General features: G+C 38.9%; 2 protein-coding genes across 3 annotated transcripts; both read right to left on the minus strand.

Annotated features, from left to right (window-relative positions):
- Window positions 1–238: 238 nt before the first annotated feature.
- LOC105939462 (beta-1,3-galactosyltransferase 2) lies at window positions 239–10,611 on the minus strand. Of its 2 annotated transcripts, none has more exons than XM_012881624.3 (3): window positions 10,416–10,611; window positions 4,184–4,246; window positions 239–1,477 (listed from the first exon to the last, which is right to left on the minus strand). In XM_012881624.3, the coding sequence occupies exons 1-3, from the start codon at window positions 10,489–10,491 to the stop codon at window positions 456–458; spliced, it is 1,161 nt and encodes a 386-aa protein (XP_012737078.2). In that variant the 5' UTR covers window positions 10,492–10,611; the 3' UTR covers window positions 239–455. The 2 variants fall into 2 exon arrangements, with proteins under 2 accessions (XP_012737078.2, XP_012737088.2); XM_012881634.3 differs by lacking the exon at window positions 10,416–10,611 and adding an exon at window positions 4,923–5,470.
- Window positions 10,612–14,350: 3,739 nt separating this feature from the next.
- LOC118556418 (beta-1,3-galactosyltransferase 2-like) lies at window positions 14,351–25,215 on the minus strand. Its single transcript, XM_036137384.1, has 2 exons — window positions 24,913–25,215; window positions 14,351–17,565 (listed from the first exon to the last, which is right to left on the minus strand). Exons 1-2 carry the CDS (start codon window positions 25,137–25,139, stop codon window positions 16,479–16,481), a joined length of 1,314 nt encoding a protein of 437 aa, XP_035993277.1. The 5' UTR covers window positions 25,140–25,215; the 3' UTR covers window positions 14,351–16,478.
- Window positions 25,216–26,528: the final 1,313 nt, after the last annotated feature.

Genomic DNA, 26,528 nt, shown 5'->3' on the forward strand with positions numbered 1-26,528 from the left:
TTTGTACTGAGATGTGCTGTACAAAAAAATTTGCCTTGCCTAATATGCTTGACGTGGTTTTGTTAGTAAACTGGCATACCGTAAATTTTTTTTTACATTCATTCAGGAGGAGAACGACCAAAACGCCACACAGATGACATAAGCCACTAGACGGGCAAATACCAATCGGTAGTAAAAACTATGACATTCTAAGAAAAAAAGACCACAAATTAAAAAAGGAAAACATTTAAGAGATATTTAGCTTTTTCCCAAAATCTGTTTATTTCAACCAGCATCAAACTGTCCATTAAGATCCCACCAAGACAATTTTAAACAAACAAAGTCGGCAGTTAACTGGTCGTCTTCACAGCCGAAAATTTTTTTTCTCGACTGACTCAAACATATGTTCCATCTATGCCCCAAAATTAAGTGGGAACTTTGCCAAAAACCATCCAAAAAAAACGTTGACATTCCAGTTAAGCTACGCACTGCACTCCTTGCTGGATCCTCTGCCAGTAGCCTTGCATTTGGAAAATGCTCGTCGTTGTCATTGCGATCACTTTGGAAAGATCGCAGCTACTCAGAGGATGCTGGGGGGTTACCTGAAACATGCTTTCATCGGGAGGGTCGGTAGGAGAGATACCCAGACGTTTCAGGCACATGCCCAGATATGCATCTTCGATGTAGATGGGTTTGATTTGAGGCGAGGCGCTCAGGATCTTCTTAGGTAGATCCAGAGACATGACGTAAGCCATGCCCAGAGGATACGGTGGGTACTCCGGCTCAGCTATCACGTCTCTCGGCATGTAAAACTTGTTGAATGGGTTTCTTAAAACTGGGCTGTGCCACCATACTAAGCCTGTCATGTAGTTTTCTTTAGGTGTCTTCGGATCAAGCAGCAACCTCACCAAGTTTTTCGCATGGAGCAACATGTCCGAGTCGATTTTTATCATAAAGGAAGACGCGCCGCAGTGCTGGGACAGCCACTCCAGCATAACCATCGTCTTGATGGTCAGGTTGCGATAGCTGTCCTGGAAATTACTCTGAACGAGATCGTGATAGCGCTCATTCTCCTGTTGCAGTCTCTCCTGCTGCTGGTTGGCATTGTGCCCCCCCGGTAGCCCCACTATAAAGATGATCTCAACCAGCTGACCGAGTATAAGTTTCTCTCCCCCCCACGTCCTTCGGATGGTGTCTCGAGCTGCCATGTCGCCGGGAGCAACGGGAATCATCAGGATCAGGAAGGGACTGGTGGTCCTGCACGTCGGCGTGTCATCCATGATGAATCTGTAGTTCCGCGGGTAGGCCACATGGTACGGGCCTGGATCCTCCCACTTCTGTTCGGACGATGGAGAGACCGTGGAGTTGGATTTTCTGTATGCTGGTCCATACGAACGATCAGGCTCATCCTGAGCAGTCAGGTAGATGATGATGACCGTCACTCCAACAGCGATGCCGATGAATATGTCCTTCAGTCGTTTCCTGTGGTCCATTAAAACTATAAAAAAAAAAAAGTCATGTTATTGCAAAACCTTCAGTGCAAAGTATGTGTTAAAGAGGTAAATCGTCTGTAAAGAAGTTCCTGCTGTATACTGTCATCTGACATTTCATTAGCTGATCGTTTGACCTTTGGAATAATGTGAACACACAAGGCTGACTGAATATTTCCAAGAATTTGTATTATTATTTTATAATTTTTCCTTAAAAACACATTCAATTGTATAAAAAATGACCAATGCGTTTAAATTAAGACCAGTCAAAGATAAGGAAAAAAACAGAGATCTCGCTTTGACTGAATGTGAAGAATGTTCAGTGGGAAGTTGTTCCTGTTGACCAGGATTAACTTGCCAGTGCAGTTTTTATGTTACCTTTTCATGTTCTTTTCATGTTTCATGTTCTTTTATGTTAACAATTCAGCCTGGCTACAACAAGATCAAACTTCTAATTTGCTGCTGGGCTCATTAGAATAGAGGCCAAAGCCATCACAGGAAACTCTGGAGAAAAAAAAGGAGCTATTTATAAAAAATATGCCCTAAAACTGAGCTAAAAAAAAAAACCTGTGGATTAACAGATGCTGAACAAGAGGAATCACGTGTTACTAATGTCTATTAGATTTTCTACCAACTCATTTTCAAACATGAAAGTAGGAGACTTAACATGTGAAGATGCGATTTGTTAATAACGTGAATCTGTTTAATCATGTTTAAAATAGACCTACATCTTTTAAATAGTCACTGGCCACTTTAATAGGTACACCTATTTAATTGCTTGTTAAAACAGTCAGCAAATCACATGGCACCACATGGTCGTCTCCACTATGTCCACTAGACATAGTGGAGACAACCTGCTGAAGTTCATACATCATCTCTGAAAAACACGCTGAACCTTTAACCGGAAAGCTGGGTCTATGGAAGCGGGAAATTTACATCATAGACGTGCAGCGGACAAATCCACAGCAACTGAGTGACGCTATCACATCAATATGAACCAAATCTTCGGAGGAATATTTCTGACACCGTGTTGAATCTATTCTGTAAACATTAGATGCAGTTCCGAACAGAAAAGTGGGTCCAACTTGGTAATGGCAGGGTGTACCTAATAAATTGGCCGGTAACTACAGGTGCTGGTCATATAATTAGAATATCACAATTATTATTATTTATTTTTTTTGGTAATTCCATTCAAAAAGTGAAACTTATATATTATATTCATTAATTACACATGGTCAGATATACTTCAGGTGTTTATTTATTTTCATTTTGAAGATGTTAACTGACAAGTAACGAAAACCCCAAATTCAGTATCTCGTAAAATTAGAATATTACTTAAGACCAACAACAAAAAAAGTGATTTCCAGAAATGTTGGCCAACTGAAAAGTATGAACATGAAAAGTTTGAGCATGTACAACAATTAATACTTATTAGAGGCTCCTTTTCCCTGGATCACTGCAGCAATGCGCTGTGGCATGAAGTCGATCAGTCATTGATTTTCTATGTTAAGGTCAGGCAAGTTTGCTGGCCATCTAAGAACAGGGATACCATGGTCCCTAAACCAGGTACTGGTAGCTTTGGTGCTGTGTGCAGGTGCCAGAAATCTGCATCTTCATAAGGTTGGTCAGCAGCAGGGAGCATGAAGTGCTCTAAAACTTCCTGGTAGACGGCTGCGTCAACCTTGGACCTTAGAAAACACAGTGGACCAACACCAGCAGATGACATGGCACCACAAAACCATCACCGACTGTGGAAATTCTAAACTGGACCTCAAGCAATATGGATTCTGTGCATACCTCCAGACTCTGGGACCTTGATTTCCAAAGGAAACGCAGAATTTACTTTCATCAGAGAACATAACTTTGGACCAATCAGCAGTCACCAGTCCTTTTTGTCTTTAGCCCAGGCGAGACGCTTCTGAAGCGGTCTCTTGTTCAAGAGGGGCTTGACACCAGGAATGCGACAGCTGAAACCATGTCTTGCATACGTCTGTGCGCGGAGGTTCTTGAAGCTCTGACTCCAGCTGAAGTCCACTCTGTGAATCTCCCCACATTTCTAAATGGGTTTTGTTTCACAATCCTCTCCAGGGTGCGGTCATCCCTTTTGCTTGTACACTTTTTTCTACCCCATCTTTTCCTTCCCTTCGCCTCTCGATTAATGTGCTTGGACACAGAGCTCTGCGAACAGCCAGCATCTTTAGCAATGACCGTTTGTGTGTTGCCCTCCTTGCGCAAGGTGTCAATGGTCGTCGTTTGGACAACTGTCCAGTCAGCAGTCCTCCCCATGATTGAGTAGCCTACAGAACTAGACTGAGAGAACATTTAAAGGCCTTTTCAAGTGTTTTGAGTTAATTAGCTGATCAGAGTGCGGCACCAAGTGTTCTTTTCACAATATTCAAATTTTCTGAGATCCTGAATTCGGCCTTTTCATTAGTTGTCAGTTATAATCATCAAAATTAAAAGAAATAAACACTTGAAATATATCAGTCTGGGTGTAATGAAAGAATATAATATACAAGTTTCCCTTTTTGAATGGTATTACTACAACAAAAAATTCTACTTTTTCATGCTATTCTAATTATATGACCAGCACCTCTACATATCTTAACCTTTGCATAATGTGGATTGTAATCGGTTAAATGAAGGGTCAAAATAACAGAACTTATGTCAACGTCGAGATATTTCTGCACCGGGAATGCGTAGGCCACACATACCTGTTAATACAGCTCCCGACCAACGTCCACGAGCCAAACCATGTAAAAAATGGCCCAAATCAGCTGAAAATAAAGACAAGCATTTTCAGTTACAATTTAAAAAGATCTAAAAATATCCTCGAAAAATAACATTTGGATTTTGTGAACACGGACTAAATACCAACAGGGATTTCCTTTTAAGTATTTTAAGTTTACTTTTCCATTTAAAGTTAGAAAAAACGTAGTGTAGTGTACGGACAGCCATCTTTGTTGAGAGTCAGTTTAAGTCATGCAAACTCAATTTTCCCTTTTCAGGTTGTTAAATCGACCTTGAAACTATTTGCACATCACACACACATTTAGGTCTCTCACTTTAAGGTCACAAGCTTAGGTTTATCATACAGTTAAATATAACGCTCCATTTTCAGGTGTTCTTTCTGTTTACCAATAAAAGGGTTACATAAAAGAATAAAGCAATTAATCAAGAAATTTTAAAAATAAGCACATTGGAACAGGTTCAAGTTAATAATCACATTCTGGAAGACGGCATGCATTTGGATTGTGTTTTTGTAGCTTTTACGGCATGTTCACCGAGGTGTTTTGTTAATTCAACATTCATCAAAGGCAAAGTGAGCCATCAGTTGGAAAGGAGATCATCTTTCAACAACTAGCGACGCTACGCTACAACTAGGATAAGCAAAGATTTGGGGGATTTGAGAAAGTGGAAAAGAGTTGTATTAAAAGAAAACTTTAACAGTACCTCTGAATGCGTTGTTCATCTCTTTATTTTTTTTTTGTCTTCACATTTTTTCTCTGCACAAAGAGACCACAGACAGCTCTAAAAGTTAAATCCAGAATAAGAATGGCATCTAAAGTAAACTGAACCACGGCATGATGTAAAAACACCCGGCTGCAACAGAGAGTCACTGTCACAGCATAAATGAAACCAAACCCTGCCTCGGCTCTCACACTTCCTGCTTTGCTTTCTACCGGCTGCGATGAGGTAGGAGATACGGTCTAACGACTGTTTAGGGTGTGACGGTAACCAACTGTTGAAATGTTTTAAAAAAAACAACCCTGTCAACAATGACTCTTTCCTGTTTGGCACCGAGCTCAAGAACTGTGCAGACTGTATTTTTTGTTTGTTTGTTTGTTTTTGCAAACTTTTGAGATAATCACTAGTAAAGTTGTTCAATGCTGATGCTTCAATCAGCCAGTGATCTTTTTTCCTGTTCATTAAACGCAACAGCGGTGTAAACTCCCACCTTTCTTTCGGACTGTACACGCATGAAAAAAAAACAAAAAACGGTGTATCTTATTACTTTGGGTGTTATACTTTGGGTGTTGTTTTTTTTTTTCAGAAACTTTGAAGAGTTTGGTGTCCGGTGATGGGTTACACCAGGGATGGGCAACTTCCATGATAAAGAGGGCCACATTTTTTTCGGCACAACCATTGGATATAATTTGGATATGAAAGACGCTACAAATTAATCTCAATAAGAACAAATTTTAGATGAATTTATATCTGTATGTTTTCCGCACCAACATATAACTATTTTCTGCATATAAATGCATTTTAATATGTCCTTAAGCTAAAGACAAACCGTTTGCTTTAAAAAAAAAACGCAAGAAAGGAATTTAAACTCTTCCATATCAATGCATTCAGAAGCATGGGACATTTCAAATTTACAAGGAAAGAGGCATAAAACGGAACAGAACTTAACTCAAACAATAATGTGTCTATCCAGAAACTGTGTGGGCTTTCTTACAATACTGAATGCTCTATAATTGTATTTCTGTTATTTTTTGATTATGCACCTCTGTTAGCTTTTTATTCTAAAAAATCTAATGTCCCATACTCCTGAATGCACCATAGCTTTCTGATGCTCGTGAATGCATCACACTGGTCTGTGAACGAGGTGCTGTGTAGCAAAAAAAAAAAAAAAAATCCCCACGTCCGTACTTCTTCCCATTTTGTCTGAAAAATGTGACTTTCTCGGTCAAGTTTATCCTTTATGCCACTGCTAGTGGCCATGGCTCTTGACTTTCTTCCTCGCTGTTGCAAAGCGGCCCGTGCCTATTGTTTGGGTACGGCGCGCCCTCTATCAGTCAAAGGTATAATTACATTTTTTTTTATTTTTTTTTTATTATTATTATTAAATTATTATTGATCTATTCGCGGGCCGCACTGCGTGATGACGTGGGCCATGTGCGTTCCCCGGGCCGCCAGTTGCCCATCCCTGGGTTACACGATAAAAACGGATCTGTTACGCGTGTCGAACGGAGACCTTTAATGGCTTTAAAGTTCTTAAAAATACCTTTAAATCGTTTGTGAAATGTTTAAGTGCTCACTTCAGAGACTTTGTTCATGCCGCTGAATTTTCTATTGGTTGCAGAGCGCGGCTGTATTCTTTTTAGGAGGACCAGAAAGAAGACCCCTTACACTAATCTATTTTGAAACTTATATAGCACTTGTCAAGTCCCACTGAGCAGGTGCTAGAGCCACATGCACCCAATCGCACCCACCCAACACAAACACTGTTATACAGGTGAGTCGGCAACATGGTGCAGGTGCACATCATCATGTGGCAGAAGAGGAAGCTGGAAGAGAAACATTCTCCTTGTTACAGAAATCATTTATTAACGTTTCTGCATTGACCTGGGACAAAAACATTTAACCCGCAGACAAAGCCGTTCAGGGGATATGTATTCTGGGTGATGTTCGGTGTGTGAGGTAAGAAGCTAAATGTACTGGCAAGACTTTAAATTTGATTCCCAGAGTTCTGAGTTTTACTGTAAGGTTGTTTCTGTGAAGCTCGTTACCAATTATTCAAACTTCAGTTTTGTCTTGATTGAGCTGTAGAGATTTCCTCTCATCCAATTAAAATACGATGAACAAATTCTGCTTTTTAAAATGACAAAAACCTAATTTATTTTAGGTAGGAAATCAATTGCCCCATGTTGTGATGACAACCTCTGCAGCCTCTTCTACACGGCTTAAAACCAGCTATTCACAAACCTCAAACATATAGAAAACGACCGACTCCACCCACCTACCAACAACACCACAGCCGCCTCGACTCTCTGATCCCCTACCTGCACTAAAAATCACAGCAGAAGTTGTGAGTAGGGTCTTTCAGCATCAGAAGTCCAAAAACCTTCTGGACATTATGGTATTGCCCCATTCTGCCTGACAGCTTGCACTGACCATCTGGCTCAAATCTTCACTCTGATCTTCAACAAGACCCTAGAGCTGTGACAGCATACCTCCTGCAATCAACCGCTACATTACCATCCCTGTCCCCAAGAAAAGCCCCACCAGGGGGTTAAATGACCAAAGACATTTCGCCCTGAAGTCTGATCATCAAATTATTCGAGCGACCAGTGTTGAAGCAGCTAAAGGAAATCACGGGCCCCACGTTGGACCCCATGCAGTTTGCTTACTGGACAAAATGACCAGCAGACGACACGGTCAACTTGGGACTACACTTCAGCCTGCACCACCTTGACCACCCAGGGACGTACATCAGGATGTTGTTTGTGGACTTAAGTTCAGCTTTCAATGCCATCAAACCAGCCGTTCTCCACCAAGGCTCACTCAGCTAGCAGTGCCAACCTACACCTGTCAGTGGATCTGCAGCTTCCTGACCTAATATCTGTATTATGTGACAGACATTCCTTGATTGTGCCCTCAATCGTGGTCAAATGAAACTGATTCTGAAAATTAGCTGCAGGTCATCAGGAGCCAGAGCAATGTAAAGCTGTCTGTCATCAGCATAGGTGTGAAAACGAATGCTGCATTTCCTAATGATTAGAGACACCAGAGGCAGCAGGGTCTAAATAACATCTAAAGTTTAGGATCTAAAATTGAGCCTTGTGGGACGCCGTATATCACTTTAAAATTATTTCAGTAAATCTCCAGCACTCCTTAGCGCTTTAGCTGCTGTACAACAACTCTGCTAAATTACAAATAAATGCCACTTGGTGAAAATTTTCTTGATTTCTGCATAAAAAAAGCTGAAATTTTAAAGCTTGAAATATGGATTGGTTTACATATAGTTATAGGTTAAGCCCTTAGAATTTGAGAATACCCCTAATGCCACTCGGAACTACATGAAAGTCCTTTTCTGATGAAACTGAAGATATTTTAAATTTAAAACACGACTAAAATTAACATTTGCTAGGAAAAACATAGTTTGGTGATCGGGTAGGCGGCCATGCAGGAAAAGTGAGGAGGGGGGGATGATAGACATGCGGGACAAAGAATACGATTAAAAGGTCCTGTTTGTTCAAGTAAGCAAGTTTAACAGGTTTGTCACACAAGACAAGCCTGCAGTAGGTGGAAGCAAAGACAGAGAGAGACAACAGCTCACAGGAAAGGACCCACAACATTCCAGAGGTATCTTATACAGTGTCCTTAAAAAGTATTTGTCCCCTTACAGATTTCTTCCATTTTTGTTAGACTTACATGATTTAGATCAAATAAATGTTCAGTTCAAAAATAACTTGAGAAATTTTGCCCTGCTTTTTTTTTTTTTGCAGAATTGTCACATTGGAGGTTTTTCAAGCATAAATGGCCAGCTTGATAAACTGTAGTACAACCTTAATTAGATTTAAGCCCAGAGATTGACTAAGCCCCTCCCAAAACCTTTATTTGTGACTCAGAGATGGACTGGCTGGTGGGCTTTAGATCATTGTCCCGGTGCATAAACCAATTGCAATTGGTCATAAACAAATGGCGAAATATTCTATAAATTTTTTTTTGTACTGAGCAGAAATCATAATTACAGCCTGTTATCCATGTCCTGACAAAGGAAAACAGCCCCAGGAACAGCAGTCCTTTTCTCTCGTCAGTCCAAAGGAACATTTTCCCCAAAAGTCTCAGGGATCGTCATCATTTTTGGAAACTGAAAGATGAGCGAAAGCCTCTAATGATTTTTTTGGTCAGCAGTAGTTTTCACCTTGGAACTCTTTCATGGATGCCATTTTTAGCCAGTCTCTTTAATTGTTGAATCATGAACACCAAACCTGATAAACTTCAGTTAGCAAGCGAAGCCTGCAATGTTTGAGATGGTGGGTTCTGCTGGGACCCTGTGGTTGAGTCTGAAGAAATTGTGGCAGGCTAACCATTCCTAGGGATCTTCAAAACTATTAGTTATTTATTTTTTATTTTATTTTTGTTTTATTTTTTTACTGTTGTCACTGTGATTCAGAAGAGTCTAATAAATGGCTTTGTAATTGCATATTTTTCAGGGACTTTATCAACTGTGTTGGTTGTTTGTGCCGTTTACACTTTTTCGGTTAGTTTTGCTATTAATTTTTTATATCTCTCTCTGCAGATGTAGAAGCAGATTCTCAGGATGTTATCTTGTACCCTCTTCTTCCGCTGCTTTATTTTTATCACCTTTCTTCCTTTTAACGTTTTTCTCTTCCTTTCTTTCTCTTTTCCCTTCTGTGTCCATAGAACTTGAAATCATCCCAAAAATAATATCCAATAATGTTGTTTTTTTTGCATAAATATCAAGCGGAGCACTATGGTGAAAGCAGTAATGCTCCACTTGTGAAACTAAAGCTGTTTGGTTCTCGTTGGCATTAAGACAGCACTGCCAGACAGGAAACAATAAAATAAAACAATAAAATGTCTTTTGTAAACATTTCTAGAGTTATCTCTTTTTGAGACTAATTTCATGTTGTAAGACATGCCCCATTTTAGTGATTTCATCATTCTACAGGTCAGGCAGTGATCAGAACTGGGTTTCATTAGTTAAACTAATGCCAGCTTTCCTAAAAACGACGAAAACCAGAGTTAATTCATGAGTTTACAATGGTCAATGCGTTTACTTCCTCACCTGAGACCTGACTGCTTTGCATAGCTATATCTTTGTTACGCTGCTATTATAAACAATTTGTTTGAGACTCATTTGTTCCTACACGCAGGGCATAGTTATATTCCACGCATATTATCCGTCATTGCGGTGCAGAAAGCCGCAACTTTATTTTAGTTTTCAGACCAAGAAATAAGGAAGTAGGGGGTAGCGCTGCGCGCTAAAGTGTTTCTCCAAGAAAACACATTCAAAAATGTGCAAATCATGGTCCCTATTTTAATTATTATTTTTTTGATCACGGTAAAGACGGACGCGATGAACGGAACCTGACCGAATATGTCGTTACGCACCGAGTTCGGAACGCGACCCGGGGGGTTGCGTGCACGCGTCAGTCACTCTCCTCTAACTATTTCCTTCCCGTAGCCTACCTTTGTGCTGCTGCTCGCCTCGCTCTTTAAACAGGCTTCCTCTCTTAGACGTTTTCCCTGAGACACAGAAAAGCATCCAGCAGACTGGAAGTCATGTTAAAGAAGAGTCGGCGTCGGTATAAAACAGCGGCGCGGCCATTGAACTGTGTTACTACCTGGGAGTAGACTGACATTTGACAGGAAATGCCTCACTTCCTTGTTGGCCTGGCCTGAAAGGAGAGGAGAATTAAACAGCCACAGCTAGGAGCACTACTAACTGCTTTAGTTACTGTTTATGAGGTGAAACCATCGACTTAAAACAATTAATAGTTTCACTAGAAACGTATATAGGCCTATGTTATTTATTTATTTTGTGAGGATTGCAAATCGGTTGACTACTGCTGTAGTCCATTGTCATTTTTTTTTTAAATATAAATATAGGAAGCTTTACATTCAGAGCAGAATAGAGCTAACCGGTGTGATATCTACATGCATACACTGCAGCTTAAATGTTTGTGACCTATAAATGTCCTTATATTTTTAATAAAAAGGACAGATTTCTTTAATTACAGCAACATTGACAATATCTAGACCAGGGGTCACCCACCATCTTGAAACAGCTACTTCATCAGTACTGTGTCATATGAAGGGCTGCCTGTACTGACCTTTAAACTAAAGAGTCAGAGCACACCTTAACTTCATGTAATATAAACACGTCTTTAATGCTTTTGTCATTTAAAATCGATGTACATACAACTATGATTAAAAAGGGAGAGCAACTGAATAAAATAGCATTTTAGCAGCAGCTCACGGGAGGCTTGTGTTATTTTTCTGTTGAACAAGCTTGAGGGCACTGCATACGGTCCTTAGGCGCTACCTGGTGCTCTCGGGCACCATGTTGGTGACTCTTTCTTATTAATTTGCATGTATATAATGGAGTGGCCAGGAGCACAGTCAACAATACGCAATACGGTCAGGAGTTTGACATTATGTACAATGAATTGAAGATTAACAGTCATAACTGTAAGAAGCATGGAGGATCAGAAACTGGTATTTCCTGATTTATCCTTATCTGGTGCTGCTGGGTCATTGTGTAACTCATGACGGTTGACATGGACATTTACAGACAACGTTGTTTATTCTATGCACAAGCTAATATGCTTGCACACAAGTTAAAAATGTGTTCTGGATCAGTGAAAGTGGTACTTTTTAAAGAATGCTCTACCCTTTTGTATACCGCCCTCTTGTGGAGGCACTATAAGCAAAGTATGCAGAAACTCAAAGGGGCATTTAAGGATGGAATGAGGATGCTGATATAGAAGTAAGTTATATTTGCTGGTGTTGGTGTTTCCACTTTTCAATCTTGAGTACAGGTGTATGTGTAAAATAAGATGACTCTAGAAACAACCTCATCCAATCACTGACAGACTCTGTGTGAAGGGGTATGTCTCAAATGTGGAACCGTCAGCATTTCAGCCTTTTTTTATTTGAGACTTTAAAAGTGGATTTGTTATTTATTTCATTTTATTTTATATGAATCTACTTGTGTCTTTAATAATAATAATAACTACAACAATCATCATCATCATCATCATCATCATCATCATCATCATCATCATCATCATCATCATCATCATCATCATCATCATCATATAAACCCTGAACAGCTCTAACATACATTTTTGTTTTTCAAGTTTCTTAAGATTCAGAAGAGTACATTCCTTTTTTTAATACTTTACAGAGTTGCCTTTTAATCTGCATTATTTAGGTCATTCAGTCATTTCAGGGATCCTGCCACAAGCTTCTCACAATGGTTTACTGGAAAATAAACCCATTCCTCCACACAGATCTGGTATAATGCTGCTCGCAAATTTTCTGTAAATGTGAGATTAGGCCTTTGTGATGGCCATTCAAACGCATTGACTTTAATGTCCTTAAGACACTGAATAACAGGTTTTCAGGCATTCTCAGGGCCATTGTTGATTTAGGAAACCCATCAGAGCGCAAACTTTAACTTCCAGTCTTGAGATGTTGCTTCAGTATTTCCACATAATGTTCTGAACTGAAACTGTCACAGCTTGTTTCACTGAAAGCTTTCTGTTCCATCTCAAGAAACCGACAACAGAAATCCTTTAAACAGTTTCTGTGTTTCAAATCTAAAAATTACATTTTTTATGCTCTTACTGTAATTTATGCTGTTATCTTGCATGAAGTTGTCAAACAGTTCACATTTTCTGTTTTTAATGCTTGTTCTATTTATTTTTTTCCACAACATTTGCTGTCGCCTTTCTTGGCCAGAGCGGGGTTTTTTTTTCCTCATCTGGTTAAATAAAGGTTAAATATAAAAAAATTAAAATCTTCATAATTCCATCTATGTGACCACAAGTCCCTCCTACAGTAAAACACCGCCCACACACGATGCTGCTAAACCCATACTTCAGAGGTGGGACCGTGTTCACAGGCTTGGAAGATTTCCCCTTTTTCCTAAAAATTGTAACTAAAGTCATCAATGGTTAAGAACTTCAATTCTTTGTCAAACCACAGGGCTTGTCTGCAAAAACTATGGTCTTTCTCCCTTTGCACATTTATAAACTGTAATCTTTTATTCTGTTTTTTGAGTAATGCTTTCTTCATGTGGCCTTTCAGCCTGTCAGTACTGAGCTTATTTCACTGGGGATAGCAACAGTCTCCGCATCTTAAGCCAACATGTTCCCAAGATTTCATGATTTTATAGCCTTTTTGCAGCAATAAAAAATATTACATTTCTTCATTTTGTTTTTGGAGTGTCTGTAAATATTTATTTATTGCCATTTCAAAGAAATAGAACAGGAATGTAGGTATGAATTTTGATTTCAACCCCACTCATCTGTTGCAATAAACTTTTTCCGCCACCAGATGTCAGACTGGGTTTATTTTTCTCTTTAGTTTTGTCCTAATGCTGTACATTTTCAAGAGTAAAGCATCTGTTTAAAACAAATTTTTTTCGCAAAATGTAAATGTTTCTGTATTTTAGATTGAAAATGGCATCTTTGATGTATTCTAATTTGCACATTAATCAGTTTAAATTACTTTTTAATTAATATTTTCTTATAGATAGCAAACAACAATCGATAAAATTAAGCCACATCAATCATTCCATGCACATAAATGTGGGGTTTCATGTATTCATCTAATGTTAATAGTAGCTACTTATTTTGGGCCCATTTCAAAAAATTATTCGAATCATTCGGTGGAATAGTTTTCTTAGATGGCATTTATTTCTATATTTATTTCTATATTTATTTTTAATTATGTCAGAGTTGGTCCTCCATAACAGTACAATCACCAAAAGGCCACTAAAAGAGCTTAGTCAGAACTGCCTGTTTCCTGAGGAAGTCCGCACATGGCCAGGCTTCTTGTTGTGCTTTTACAGTATGTATCCTGAACTCTATGTACATGCTTATCTTTAAAAGTTTGGTGAGTGAACAATTGTAAAGAGATACTGCATTTTATTGGAACTTTACTAGTGCAATAGAGATATTATATGTTACTGAGACCATTTTTTTGAGTGCACTGTACTGCACCGCACTATGAAGCGTCTGCACAACTACGTTCTTGCCAGATTGTATCTTTTGATACAATAAACAGGATTTCCTTGGAATTCCTTTCGAGCGGCTGTGACGTGGCAACAACTTCAGAAGAGGCCTGCTCATTTGTACGGCCAAGAACGCTCGATTCAAATGCAATTTGTTGACGTGGAAGTTTACAGAAAACACAGTGAAAATATTAGTCTTTCCTTTATGATTTTTTCATGAAAAGAAAAATAAATGCCAGCATAGTAAAGTTAACCTATATTCATTTTAAAAAAGAACAATTATTGAACACATTGCTTTGTAACAACCAAGACAGAACAGTTTTAACAAAATCCATAGAAATATCAGTGATAAACACAAAAACTGTGAGGTTTTTAATTATTTTTTTTAACTAGCATACAAATTTTATTTTATTTTTTTCCTACAAGGGGTGAATGATATGATACCAGACCCTAATGTTTTAGACATTTTCAGCTGTGCTGAGAAACTCACTCTTTACAAATGATTCCTTTTGAGATTATCTTTTAAAAAAAAAAAGTGTGAGATGGGATGTTTTCATGTAATTTGATTCGGTGTGTATTATTTGCCCATTTCTGCTGCCTTGTGGAAAGATTACTGCTGTAAATGAGAACCTGTTGTCACTTGACATACTTGGTTAAATAAAAATATATAAAAATATATAAAAAATAAATCTTTAAAAACATAAATGTCAGTCTGCCAAAGCAGACAAACTGTGATATTGTCTAAAATGCTCTTTCTGCACATTAATATTGTTTGGTAATGTGGTAATGTATTAGGGTTTTTTATTTAGTTTATGTTAGAACTTTTATACAGTGAGAGTGCATCTCTCCTGAAGGTTGCAATTCTTGCTTTGCTTTTAAAGATAGTTATTAAGCTATAGGTCAAACAGTATCAGACTGAGGGTATTTAAGTACTGAGGGTCTTAAATATCACATTTCAATTGTACTCAATCACACTTGGTAAAAATTTCACAAACACATGCAATCGGTTCAAAATGTTTCTTGGCCCAAATGTTTTCGGGAAAACGGTAGCTTAGTTTTAGAGCAACGTGCTTAGCCCCAGCCTTCTCCCTGGCCGCTTTAAGCTCCCCACTGTTCCCTAAGGTTAAATGCAAGAGACACATTTTGTTGGAATGTACAATTGCAATGACTAATAAAGATTTCTTCTTTGTTCTTCTCTTGTGATTGCTTTGTTCTTCATGAAAACAAATGCAACTTGTAATAAAAATGTGATTATTTTACAGGAAAAAAATTACAATACCATATTTTTTGCTATATCCGTCATTCCTACATTCAAAGGAAATAATAGTGAGCGTTATGACATGACCCAGATTTTGATCTCACATGTCCAATGCATACTTAGTGTCTTGAAAAGGTAACAATAAAACATATAATCAAGTTTGTTTTACAAACGTGTGGCATACATTTGTATTCAGCCACTTTCATTAGTTTGCAGAACCAGCTTTCTCTGCAATTATTGCAGCAAACGTTTTAGGGTACACCTCTACCAGATAGTAGCTCACATCTAAAAAAAAATGCCAATTCTTATTTAAAGGAGCAATAAGCAAAATTGTATTATTTTAGATAAAAAGAACTTAAAAAATGGGGATGTGAAGAACCAAAGGTATCTTGTTAAATGGAATATGGTATGACGTTACACACCATCTCTCGGTGCTGATCTGGAGTCGATTGTTTACAAAGCCAGGCCGACCGCACCTGCATGTACATCTTTGTGAGCAGCTGCCACTGAGGGCTTAGTCCCTCCCTGCCCATAAAATGTGGCCGTCAGAGCAGTGTAGCGTAGAAGCAAAATGGCGGGGAACACGTTGAGCAGATCGAAACATTGTCTTGCTAACAGCATTATAAAGTTATGCATTACTTCTTCAATAGACATGGTTCTCCGACAAGTGATGCTGAGAAGGGGAGAGGCAAGAGGGATGAAGGTACGGGTTGTCATACATCTTGTTTTGGTCTACAGTCAGTGCTCGACAGCCCACCTAGTGGCGAAATGTCACTTATTGCTCTTTAAAAATAGCTCAAGATCAGTCAGATAGAAAAATATATTCACATTTGTTGTTTTTACATAAACAAATGTGGAAAACAGGCAGACGTATGAATGCTTCTGCAAATTACAAGATAACCCTGATTAGTTTTAACTTTTTGCTAAACACAGCAGTTGCAAATATTTTTTATAAACACAAATCTGATATGGATCAACAAGTAAGAAAAAAAACCAAAAGAATTTCTCTCCAGAGTGGATTTAATCCACGTTTCAATACTGCCCTCTTTGTCAGGAATTGGTTTCCAAAATGGGATTTAACATATAAAAAAAACAACAACAAAAAAAACATAAATTCCCATCTTTAGAGATAACGCATTTCAGAATTTAAGTAAACATTTCCTTAAACAAAAGATTCTAGTGTAAACAACAGAAATTATAATAAAAGAAAGTAAAACCTCCATACATTTCTAACTGTATTTATGCTGGGTGCCTAACAATGAGGTCCCGGCCTCTTATAATCTATCCAATAATTTATTAATTGTTCTGAAGAACCAAGAATGTATGTAATAACCTGAGAGAACTCACAGCGATCATATATTGTAATGTAAGTCTTAAACTGGGAGGAATCCGGTGGAGATGTAAGTGAAAGTCCGAGCTTTTTAAGGCACTCCCCGATATAAGCATCCTCTATATTAAAAGGCTTGACAAATTTTGAGACCTCCACAAACTTTGCAGGAAGATCATTGGAAAAGACGTATCCCATCCCCAGAGGGTATGTCGGATACTGAGGATAGGGGTAAAGCTCCTCGGGAACGTACCACTTGGAGTCCTTTGACCGGATAACTGGCACATTCCACATAAGCCTTCCTGTCATGTAGTTTATTTCAGGAATCCCCGGCATCTTCAGCATGATCACCAGGTTATCAATGTTCAGGAACATGTCGGAGTCCACCTTCATGGCGTAGGCCGCTGTGGGGCAGCGTGTGGCCAGCCAGTCCATGATCACCATGGTTTTAATGGTCAGGTTGAGATACGTGTCCATAAAGTTGCTCTGGATCAGGTCGTGGTGCTGCTCGTTCTCCTGTCTGAGCTCCTCGACATCACCTCCTCCGCTGAGACCCAGCATAAACAGAGTGAGTACCACCTTATCCTGAACCATTCTGTCTTTGCCCCACGTCTGGCGGATCGCATCCCGAGCCGCAACGTTTTCCGGCTCCACAGGAACCATCAGGACCAGGAAAGGTGTGTTGTTCTTGCACACCTCAGCGTTGTCCATAACAAACTGGTAGTTTTGTGGGAAAGCTTGATGGTACTGAAGACCTTCATGCTGCAGAGCCGGAGATTCTGTGTTTTTATGAAATGCATTTAGTATGACTCTGTGATTTGGATGGACCCAGTAAGAGGGGGCATAAACCCGCTGAGCTTGGGCAAAAAGAGAAAAACCTTCCCACAGAAACAGTGAGTTGCTGCTTAGGCTATAGCACAAAAAAATAACCAGCAGACCGAAAAGAACCAGGACCTGGAACCAAAAGCGAGACGAAGACTTCTTCTCACGACATGGGATCTCTCCAGGCTTTCTAAAGAGAAAAGAATTAAAACTGGTTAGTGTATTTGGCGATGAGCTCCAACTCCTTTAAGGACCTCCTTGCCATAATCCTATGCATTCAGAAAGAAGTCCTCTCAGAGAGCTCCTATCATAGCCTAAAAATTCCAACCCAGAGGTTTAAGCTTAAGAAAGGTTCAGAGAGCCGCTGAAAGCAACTCTGAGTAAGGACATGATAGAAGTTTTTGGCTCCATCTGAATACCCTCCAGCTCCTTTTCCTAGTTCCTGTTCCTTGACATTTAATGAGGTCAACAATAAGGACTCTGTTGTGGGGAGGAAAGGAGCTTTGGACTGCTGTGCCGAATTCGGACAGCCTTTAACTCCAACGTCATTACATGACCGAAACACATAGATACGAGTCAAATCCAGGCCTACAGCCTTCCAGAAATGAACTACAAAGTGCACGCTCTCTTCTCTCCAGACATTCTTGTTGACTTCTGTGAGGGGGCTGTGCCTATACGTCATGTAACGCAAAGGATTGTGGGATACCTTAAGGGTTCTTAGTGCTGGTAAGGGACGTCGCCGGGTTCCTAGGCAAAACTAGCCACAGGAGGGAGCATACAGGCTCCTTTTCCTACCTCCTTCCTTACTGACTGCACTATTCGGACAGCACTTATCATGGCAACCGCACTTCCGTTTTGGCTAAAGAGTCCTTGCTCTATAAGGGTATTTAGATGGAGCTCTGATCTTAGTGAGGAGGTGTTGTTATTTTGGTCTACAGACAGAGCTCAAGTACCACCTAGTGGTGAAAAATTGCTTATTGCTCCTTTTAAAAAAAATCTAAATCATACAAAGAAAATCTGAGTGAATAAAAAAGTATGTAGTTTTGTTTACTACAGTTAAATGTAGTTCAAATGATGGTTTCATTTGCTGAGGGAAAAATCCATCCAAGCCAACCAAAGTGAAATAAGTAACTGTATAAGTCTTTTCTATCTCTGGGGGAATCGTGTCCTTCTTTTCATTGCATAATTATTAGTTTTGCTTTTTCAGAGCTAGATTCATCTCTTTGCAGGTGTTCGTGGTTGTCTTTAGCCGGTCTCCTAACTGTGGCTGTAAGAGGTTTTTTTTTACTTCGTAGCAGCTGGTTGTCAGGTTCTGCAATTTTTGTCTATATGTTTTCTTTGTGTCTCTCTTTCTCTAGCTCTGTCCTTGTGATTCCTCTTTTCCACAAAACTGCATCAGCCCGAGCACATTCTGCATGCCATGAAGTTGGACATGACTTGGGGGGAGGGGGGGGGGGTCTTTTGTACTGCAGCTAGTACAAAAGAAAACAGCTTGCATCATTACATCCTCTGCTTCACTGTTGTGCTACATTACCGTAACTCCACTGGCTCCCTATCACATTTAATATAAATCAATCCCATGAACATACAAAGCCAACCACAACCTTGTGCTTTCGTACGTTTCTGAATTCCATATCTATCCAAGTGAATGCAAGTTCCCTTCCTTTGACAAATCCCTGCCCTTGACCGAACGGCAAAGATTGGTTAGAGTTTTTACAGGCATTTTTGTGAATACGTAATGTATTGACTACTTTCAGGATGTAAGGACTATTTTACCCAGTATAACAAAAGGTGTTTCTGAACAGGATTACCAACTACAGCTATAACAGGTGGGTGCATTTGATATTGACAGTCTTGAAAGTACACTCTGATCTTCAGCAACCAAGCCAAGAAGAGGCTGAAACATCGTGAGAGACAGGCCATGCTTGACTATTAACGCACATATGCAAATTTTCTGGTTACACACATGGTCAGATATGCAGGTGCCTCGGTTGTTGTAGCTGTTGCACCAAGTAAGGAGGAAGTGTGCTGCAGAAAACTTGCAGCACCTTTGTGCTTTTCTTCAGATTCATGGTGCATCAGCACTTTTTTACCTAATTATGCCTTACTTGATTTTTTTGGTGGCTGTAATATTCTAGGTTCTGTTTTGGTTTGTTTACTCTCCTGCCTTAGGTTCTCTGGCTGCTTTGAGTTTTGTCTTGTCTAGGTTCCTGTTTAGCTTGTTTACAGTTAGTTTATCCTGTTTTGGTCATCCGTGTTAGTCTTAGCTTTATCTTCTGTTTTAGTTTTATACTTCGGGGTTGTTTTGTTTCTTATCAGGTTTGGTGTGGTTTGTTTCTGTCCACTTGTCCTCTAAGCTTTTTAGGTTTGGTTTCTGATCTGTTCTTGTTTTGAGCCTCAGCACTGATGTCTGGTCTTACTTACTCTGCACACCTGCCTAACTCCACCCCTGCTGCAATCACCTCTCACCGGTTTCACCTGCCTCCCCCTCCATATAAACTGTTGAGACCAGACGTCAGTGCCAGGTCGTCTTGTTGGTCTTGTCATGGTTTTGGGTGAGTCAATCCTGATCTGATGTTTGTTTTTGGAATTTTGACCTAGTTTTTCCCTTCCAGAGAACCTGAGCTATTCTGTCATGTTACCAGTCAGTTTCTGTTCCTATGAAGTTCTGGATGTTTTTTATTAGTCTTGTTGATTCTTTAGTCCTTTTTGCATTGCTCTGCTTTTTGTTTAATAAATCCAATTTTTTTAAGAACCTCTGCTGGTCTGCCTGAATTCTGGGTCTGCTGCCGTGATTCATTACAGGTGGCATATTATGCACATACACACACCTGGCAGGTTAAGCCTTTTTGCACCACGACCCGACAACCTTCCCATTCTCGTCCGTTTCTCTCAGCCAAGCCCATCTCCATTTATTCTTAACACAACCTTCAATGGTTGATACATCCGACCCTTCTTGAAGAATAAGCGTATCCAAGCTAAATTAGCCTGAGCTAGTGCCTTACTCGCCTTCTTGTTTTAAATAAAAACGTATAACGACGGTGTGCAACTAATTTGGTTTTTTATTAGCACAAATCAAGTATTCCTTTCATAAATGCATATTCTGCCAAAGTCTAATAACAATCACATCAAAACTGAAAGCCTTCATTCTGCATTTTAGATTAGAATGAGTAGTTTATAAATAAATAGGTAGTGGTGCAACTAGTGGAAGATGCCATGTTGCATTACAATTTTTGATTACAGTAGCCGAAAGGGGAAGACGTGTTGTCAGTGGAAAAAAAAAAAAAAAAAAGAATATAAAAAAGCAAAAATGACTGTATGTTATCCTAATTTGCCATTTTCTGTTGAAATTGATGACCCAGCTCTCTGCAGGTCATTCATCAGGTAATTCTGAGATTTTTGCTCACCATTCTCATGATCATTTTGACCCCATGGGATGAGATCTTGCATGGGGTCCCAGATCGAGGGAGATTTTCAATTGTCTTGTATGTCTTCCATTTTCTTACAATTGCTCCAGTTTTACAGTTGATTTATTCACACCAACCTGCTTGCCTATTGCCACAAACAGGGACATATTTTAGACTTGATCATCACTAAAGATCTAAAGATTTCTAAAGTCAATGTAACTGATGTTGCCTTAGCTGGTCATTTTTCTGTTACCTTTGAAAGCATAATTTCCAGTGACTCATTTAGCCAAACGGACATCATAAGTGGCATTGTCCTTAAAACGCACCTTTAAGGACAATGCCACGGAAACTTTTATTCAAGCTTACTCTGATACTTCAACCTTGGGCTGCAACTCAGTAGATGAGCTAGTAGATAACTTTCAGTCTAAAGTCTCAGATATCATTGACTGCATTGCTCCAGTTAAAGTGAAGTTTTTTTTCCGGGAAGAAAAAATCTCCTTGGAGAAATGCTCCAGCAGTTAGAGGTGAAAAAAGGGAATGTCAGAAAGCTGAACGCAGGTGGAGAAAGAATAGACTCCAGGTTCACTATGACATCTATAAAGAGAAACTTTACAGATATAACTTACAACTGAAAAATGCAAGAGAATCTTTCTTCTCAGAGATCATCAAGAAAAACATTAATAATTCTTGTGTCTTATTTTCCACAGTCGACAGATTAACAAATCCTCCTGTGTCCGTGGCTTCCGAACTCCACTCCACCAGGGCCTGCAATGAATTTGCTAACTTCTTTACTGAGAAAATCCTAAAGATCAGAGGATCAGTTTGTACATCCATATCAACTCCAAATCCAAAGCTGTATCCAACTGGAACTTATCTTGACAAAATGTCCCAATTCAGCCAAATAAACCACAAAAGCTTAGAGCAGATCATTCAGCAGCTAAGTTCCTCTTCATGCTGTCTTGATGTTCTCCCCGCAGCTTTCTTTAAAAAAGTTTTACCTGTCATAGCGTCTGATTTGACTCAGATAATAAACACGTCCCTTCTGTCAGGTGTTTTCCCCCAGTCCCTAAAAACAGCAAATATCAAACCACTGCTGAAAAAGAACAATTTAGACAAACTTCTACTCCAGAACTGCAGGCCCATCTCAAACCTCCCCTTTATCAGTAAGATTATTGAAAAAGTTGTATTTCAACAATTAAACACCTTCTTAACTACGACCAGCCTCTTTGACGTTTTCCAGTCTGGCTTTCTCACCACAGTACAGAGACCGCCCTTATCAAGGTGTTCAATGACATCCATATAAATACAAACTGTGGAAGAACAACCGTGCTGGTTCTATTGGACCTCAGTGCAGCATTTGATACTGTCGATCACTCCATTCTGTTAGACCTTCTGGAAAACTGGGTCGGCCTCTCTGGTGCAGCTCTCAACTGGTTTAAATCCTAATTAAAGGACAGGGACTTTTTTGTATCAGTAGGTAACTTTACATCAGAAATTACAAAAAGTCCCCAGGATGGTCCCCAAGGGTCCATCCTGGGTCCCCTCCTTTTCAATATCTACATGCTCCCTCTTGCTCAGATCATAAAAAACAACAACATCAGCTACCATAACTATGTAGACAACACACAGCTTTACATCACCATGTCACCAGGTGACTATAAACCAGTTCAGGCACTCAGTAAATGCTTAGAAGAAATCAATGCATGGATGTGCCAAAATTTCTTCAACTGAATAAAAACAAAACTGAAGTAATAATATTTGGACCAATAGAGGAGAGATCAAAAGTTAGCACACAGCTCCAGCTGCTTCAGCTAAAAACCACTAATCAGGCCCGAAATCTGGGTGTAGTGATGGACTCAGACCTGAACCTTCAAAAGCATCTAAAGACAGTTACAAGGTCGGCTTTCTATCACCTGAAGAACATTTCTAGGATTAAAGGACTGATGTCCTAGCAGGATCTAGAAAAACTAATCCATGCGTTTATATTTAGTAGAATTGATTACTGCAACGGTGTTTTCACAGGCCTGCCTAAAAAGTGGATCAGACAGCTGCAGCGCTGATCCAGAATGCTGCTGCCTGCGTCCTCACCAAGACTAAGAAAGTAGAGCACATCACCCCAGTTCTAAAGTCCTTACACTGGCTCCCTGTATCTCAGAGAATAGACTTTAAAATACTTCTGTTAGTCTATAAATCCCTAATTGGCTTAGCACCTAAATACATCACAGACTTGTTATCAGTGTATCAACCCTCCAGACCACTAAGGTTGTCTGGCTGCAGCCTTCTCTGCATACCTAGAACCAGTCCAACTGTTTTTAATGTTTGCTTTTAGTTTCTATTTTCCCATGTTCTGTTTTGTTTCTACATTTTATTCCTACTTGCTTTTATTCTGTTTTTTCCCCCCTGTATTTTAATCATGTAAAGCACTTTGCATTGTCTCTGTGCTGAAATGTGCTATACAAATAAATTTGCCTTTGCCTTTTGCCTTTGCCTTATAGTAGATTGACTCTTCCCAGCCTGGTGCAAGTGTATGATTTTCTTCCTGGTGTCCTTCGACAACTCTTTGGTCTTGGCCATGGTTAAGTTTGGAGTCTAACTGTTAGAGGCTGTGGACAGGCGTCTTTTATACAGATAACAGGCAGTGGCGCCACCAGGGGGTAGCCAGGGGTGGCCATGCCCCCCCCCCTCCCCCATGCCATACCATGGCCACCCCACTGGCCAGAGTAAATTGTCGGCAGCCGCTCTTCCTGAGCTTCTATCGCGTTTTATTTGTATCTGCCAATATCTACTTTTCCCTAGTAACTGTTTTGTTTTACAATAAATTAATACATTTATACCTTATTCTAAATATAATTACACAATAAAAAGGAATTGTTGTTCAACTCAAAATGTTAACTGTGCTGTTATTGGTCTATGCACATTAGATCATTAAAAATCCCCCCCAAAAAACATTAAAAACCAAAAGATATTAGTAGGCGTTTACTTAAGTCTTTCTGACAGAAGAGCTTCTTAAGAAGTTAAAGGTATGTGAGGGCCAGATATTTTGCTTGTTTGTGGGTGACCAAATACTTATTTCCCACCATAATTTACAAATAAGTTATTTAACTACAATGTGATTTCCTGTTGTTTTTCTCTCATTTTGTCTCTCATAATGGACGTTTACCTATGATGAAAACAACAGACTTCTCCCATCTTTCTAAATAGAACTTGCACAACCAGTGGCTGACTAAATACTTTTTTGCCTCACTGTACAACCACGTGGGGGCCTTACAAACCGAGGACCGTTTCCAGTTGCTGCAATAATGACACTTCAGCAAATTTAACAAGCTTCCCACGCCAGTTTTTCAATTTCTCTTTCTCGGTGTCCCTGCATCAAGACCTCGGTGGGTCGATATTTTAATTTTCATCAAATGATGTGCCATCATTTTGTTCCTAACGCATTGCCCATTCCATATCGGTATGAATATCCAGCATGATGCTTTTCTTTTAGATTGAGATCTGATTTGTTTTCAAAGAGTGCCTTAATTTTTTTTATAACTTTTTCATAGTTTTGATTTGAGGACAAAAGGTGCTTGACTGAGAAATATTTCAAACTTCTCTTTCTAAAAAAAAAAAAAAAAAAAAGAAATAAAGATCTTCTTAGGGACACTATTTTCTTTGAAGAGAAACAGAAAGTTCACTAAACCCCACCCAAACCATTTAGTTTTAACTTAGTTTTACATGCCCATAGAGACAAAACTATTTAGTTGACTGAGTAGTCTGGAGAGTTGGTATTTTAGTTTACAATGTAAACTCACTGGGATACATCTATTACTTTTTTTCTGTGTTAAGGAGAGAGTTTGTTGATGTCTGATAACGGACAAAATTTGAATAAAATTTACAGAGGTAACCTCCATATCAGAAGAAAATGAACCAAAAATTAAAACTTGTTTTCTTTTATAAGTTTAGAAACCACCAGCAGAACCGCCTCTGTTTACAAGCTATGCATTTTAATTTATTTTAGGTTACAGCGATCTGCTGCAAACACAACATTAATAAACTGACAATAAAGCTTATAATTAATTAACCAAAAACCTCCTGCAGGTGAATGTGAACTCAGCAAAGAAAAGAAAATCACTAAAATCAGAACTTACTCGTGTAATGGACTGACAGACCGCGCATCAACGGAGTGCATTTGCATTGATCGCCTTGATCCTTGAAAAGATGCGGAAAACCTGGAAAAAAGGACCCCGACCGCCGCCCTGAGAGTGCGCCAGAGGCGGAAAACCAAGCGAACTCTGGGGGTCTTAACCGGGGGAGCGGCAGCCTCGGAGTCCGCTGGAGTGACAGCTCGCTGCGGGGCGCCACACTTTAACGCCATGGATGGAGCACGTCACTAACAAACTATGACCCTTTAAAGGTCTGATAAAGATTTGGCTGCATGGTAATTATGCAGCTGTTAACTGATAGGAAGAGGCTGGATCACCACCCCCCCCCCCCCCCCCCCCAACACCGTTTCTCATGCAAACTAAGGCTGAGCGTCAGCAGCGGCAGACGGAAATCCTGGCCAACTGAAACACAAATCACTTTCCATATTAGGACTGTTTAGTTTTAGAAGCTTAGATATGAGTAATCCAAGTTTGTTTTACCGACTGAACTGCTCGAAAGTTGGGGAGCTTTGTTTGTTTTATGAAAAAAAACACAAAAAAAAAAACACTCATAGTTGGTTTTGAAAAAGAAAATAAATAAAACATCTTATTTCCTTTCTTTAGTATAACCTCATATTTTAAAAGCACAAAGAGCTGCGGAATTGTCAGTTATTGGACACCTACTAAAAAACGATGTGAAACATTTGAATTTGGATAGTGCATTGAGATGACATGTTTCATGAATTGCTGCTATATAAATAAAATTGAATTGAAACATTTTGAATTTTGTTTTAAACTAATGGGGTATATAAATAATAAAAAAAAAAAAAAAAATATATATATATATATATATATATATATATATATATATATATATATATATATATATATATATATATATATATATATATATAGATATAGATATATATATATATATATATATATATATATATATATAGATATAGATATAGATATAGATATATATATATATAGATATATATATATATATATATAGATAGATAGAATGCTAAGATTGTGCGAAGCAGTAATCAAAGCAAAAGGTGGCTACTCTGAAAAACCTAGAATATAAGACATATTTTCAGTTGTTTTACACTTTTTTGTTAAGTATATCATTCCACATGTGTTAATTCATAGTTTTGATGCCTTCAGTGTGAATCTACAATTTTCATAGTCATGAAACTAAAGAAAACTCTTTGAATGAGGAGGTGTCTCCAAACTTTTGGTTTGTACTATATATATTTATTTATTTATTCACGAGTGCTACAGTTATTTCACTAAACTTCCCCTCAAACAGTTGATATAAAGAGTCTGCATGTACAGTGGCTTACAAAAGTATCCACATTTTCTCACATTACAACCACATATAGCATGTATGAATAAACAAATAAGTTAAATGTACCAGCCATCAGCATCGTTTTCATTGATAGTCCCCAATTAGCCGGATGTACAAAGGAATCCAGCGTGTGACTAAAACGATCAAATCAACACAATTAACTTAAAAAGACATGCTATAAAAACATCTCACATGGACAGGTTGAATTCTCAAGAAAATATTTATTTTCATTGTGTGTGAAGGCAACATAAGATGAGAATACCTGGCA

The sequence above is a fragment of the Fundulus heteroclitus genome, chromosome 5, assembly GCF_011125445.2.
Source record: "Fundulus heteroclitus isolate FHET01 chromosome 5, MU-UCD_Fhet_4.1, whole genome shotgun sequence".
Taxonomy (NCBI): domain Eukaryota; kingdom Metazoa; phylum Chordata; class Actinopteri; order Cyprinodontiformes; family Fundulidae; genus Fundulus; species Fundulus heteroclitus.

What these genes read in the sequence shown, in the direction of transcription:
- LOC105939462 (XM_012881624.3), bottom strand. Translation starts at nt 10,491, where the DNA reads ATGCTTTTCTGTGTCTCAGGGAAAACGTCTAAGAGAGGAAGCCTGTTT. An exon ending in AGGCGAGCAGCAGCACAAAG is followed by an intron (nt 4,247 to 10,415) that starts GTAGGCTACGGG and finishes CTTTATTTTCAG; the next exon opens with CTGATTTGGGCCATTTTTTA. An exon ending in GTCGGGAGCTGTATTAACAG is followed by an intron (nt 1,478 to 4,183) that starts GTATGTGTGGCC and finishes TTTTTTTTATAG; the next exon opens with TTTTAATGGACCACAGGAAA.
- LOC118556418 (XM_036137384.1), bottom strand. Translation starts at nt 25,139, where the DNA reads ATGGCGTTAAAGTGTGGCGCCCCGCAGCGAGCTGTCACTCCAGCGGAC. An exon ending in TCTGTCAGTCCATTACACGA is followed by an intron (nt 17,566 to 24,912) that starts GTAAGTTCTGAT and finishes TTTTCTCTTTAG; the next exon opens with AAAGCCTGGAGAGATCCCAT.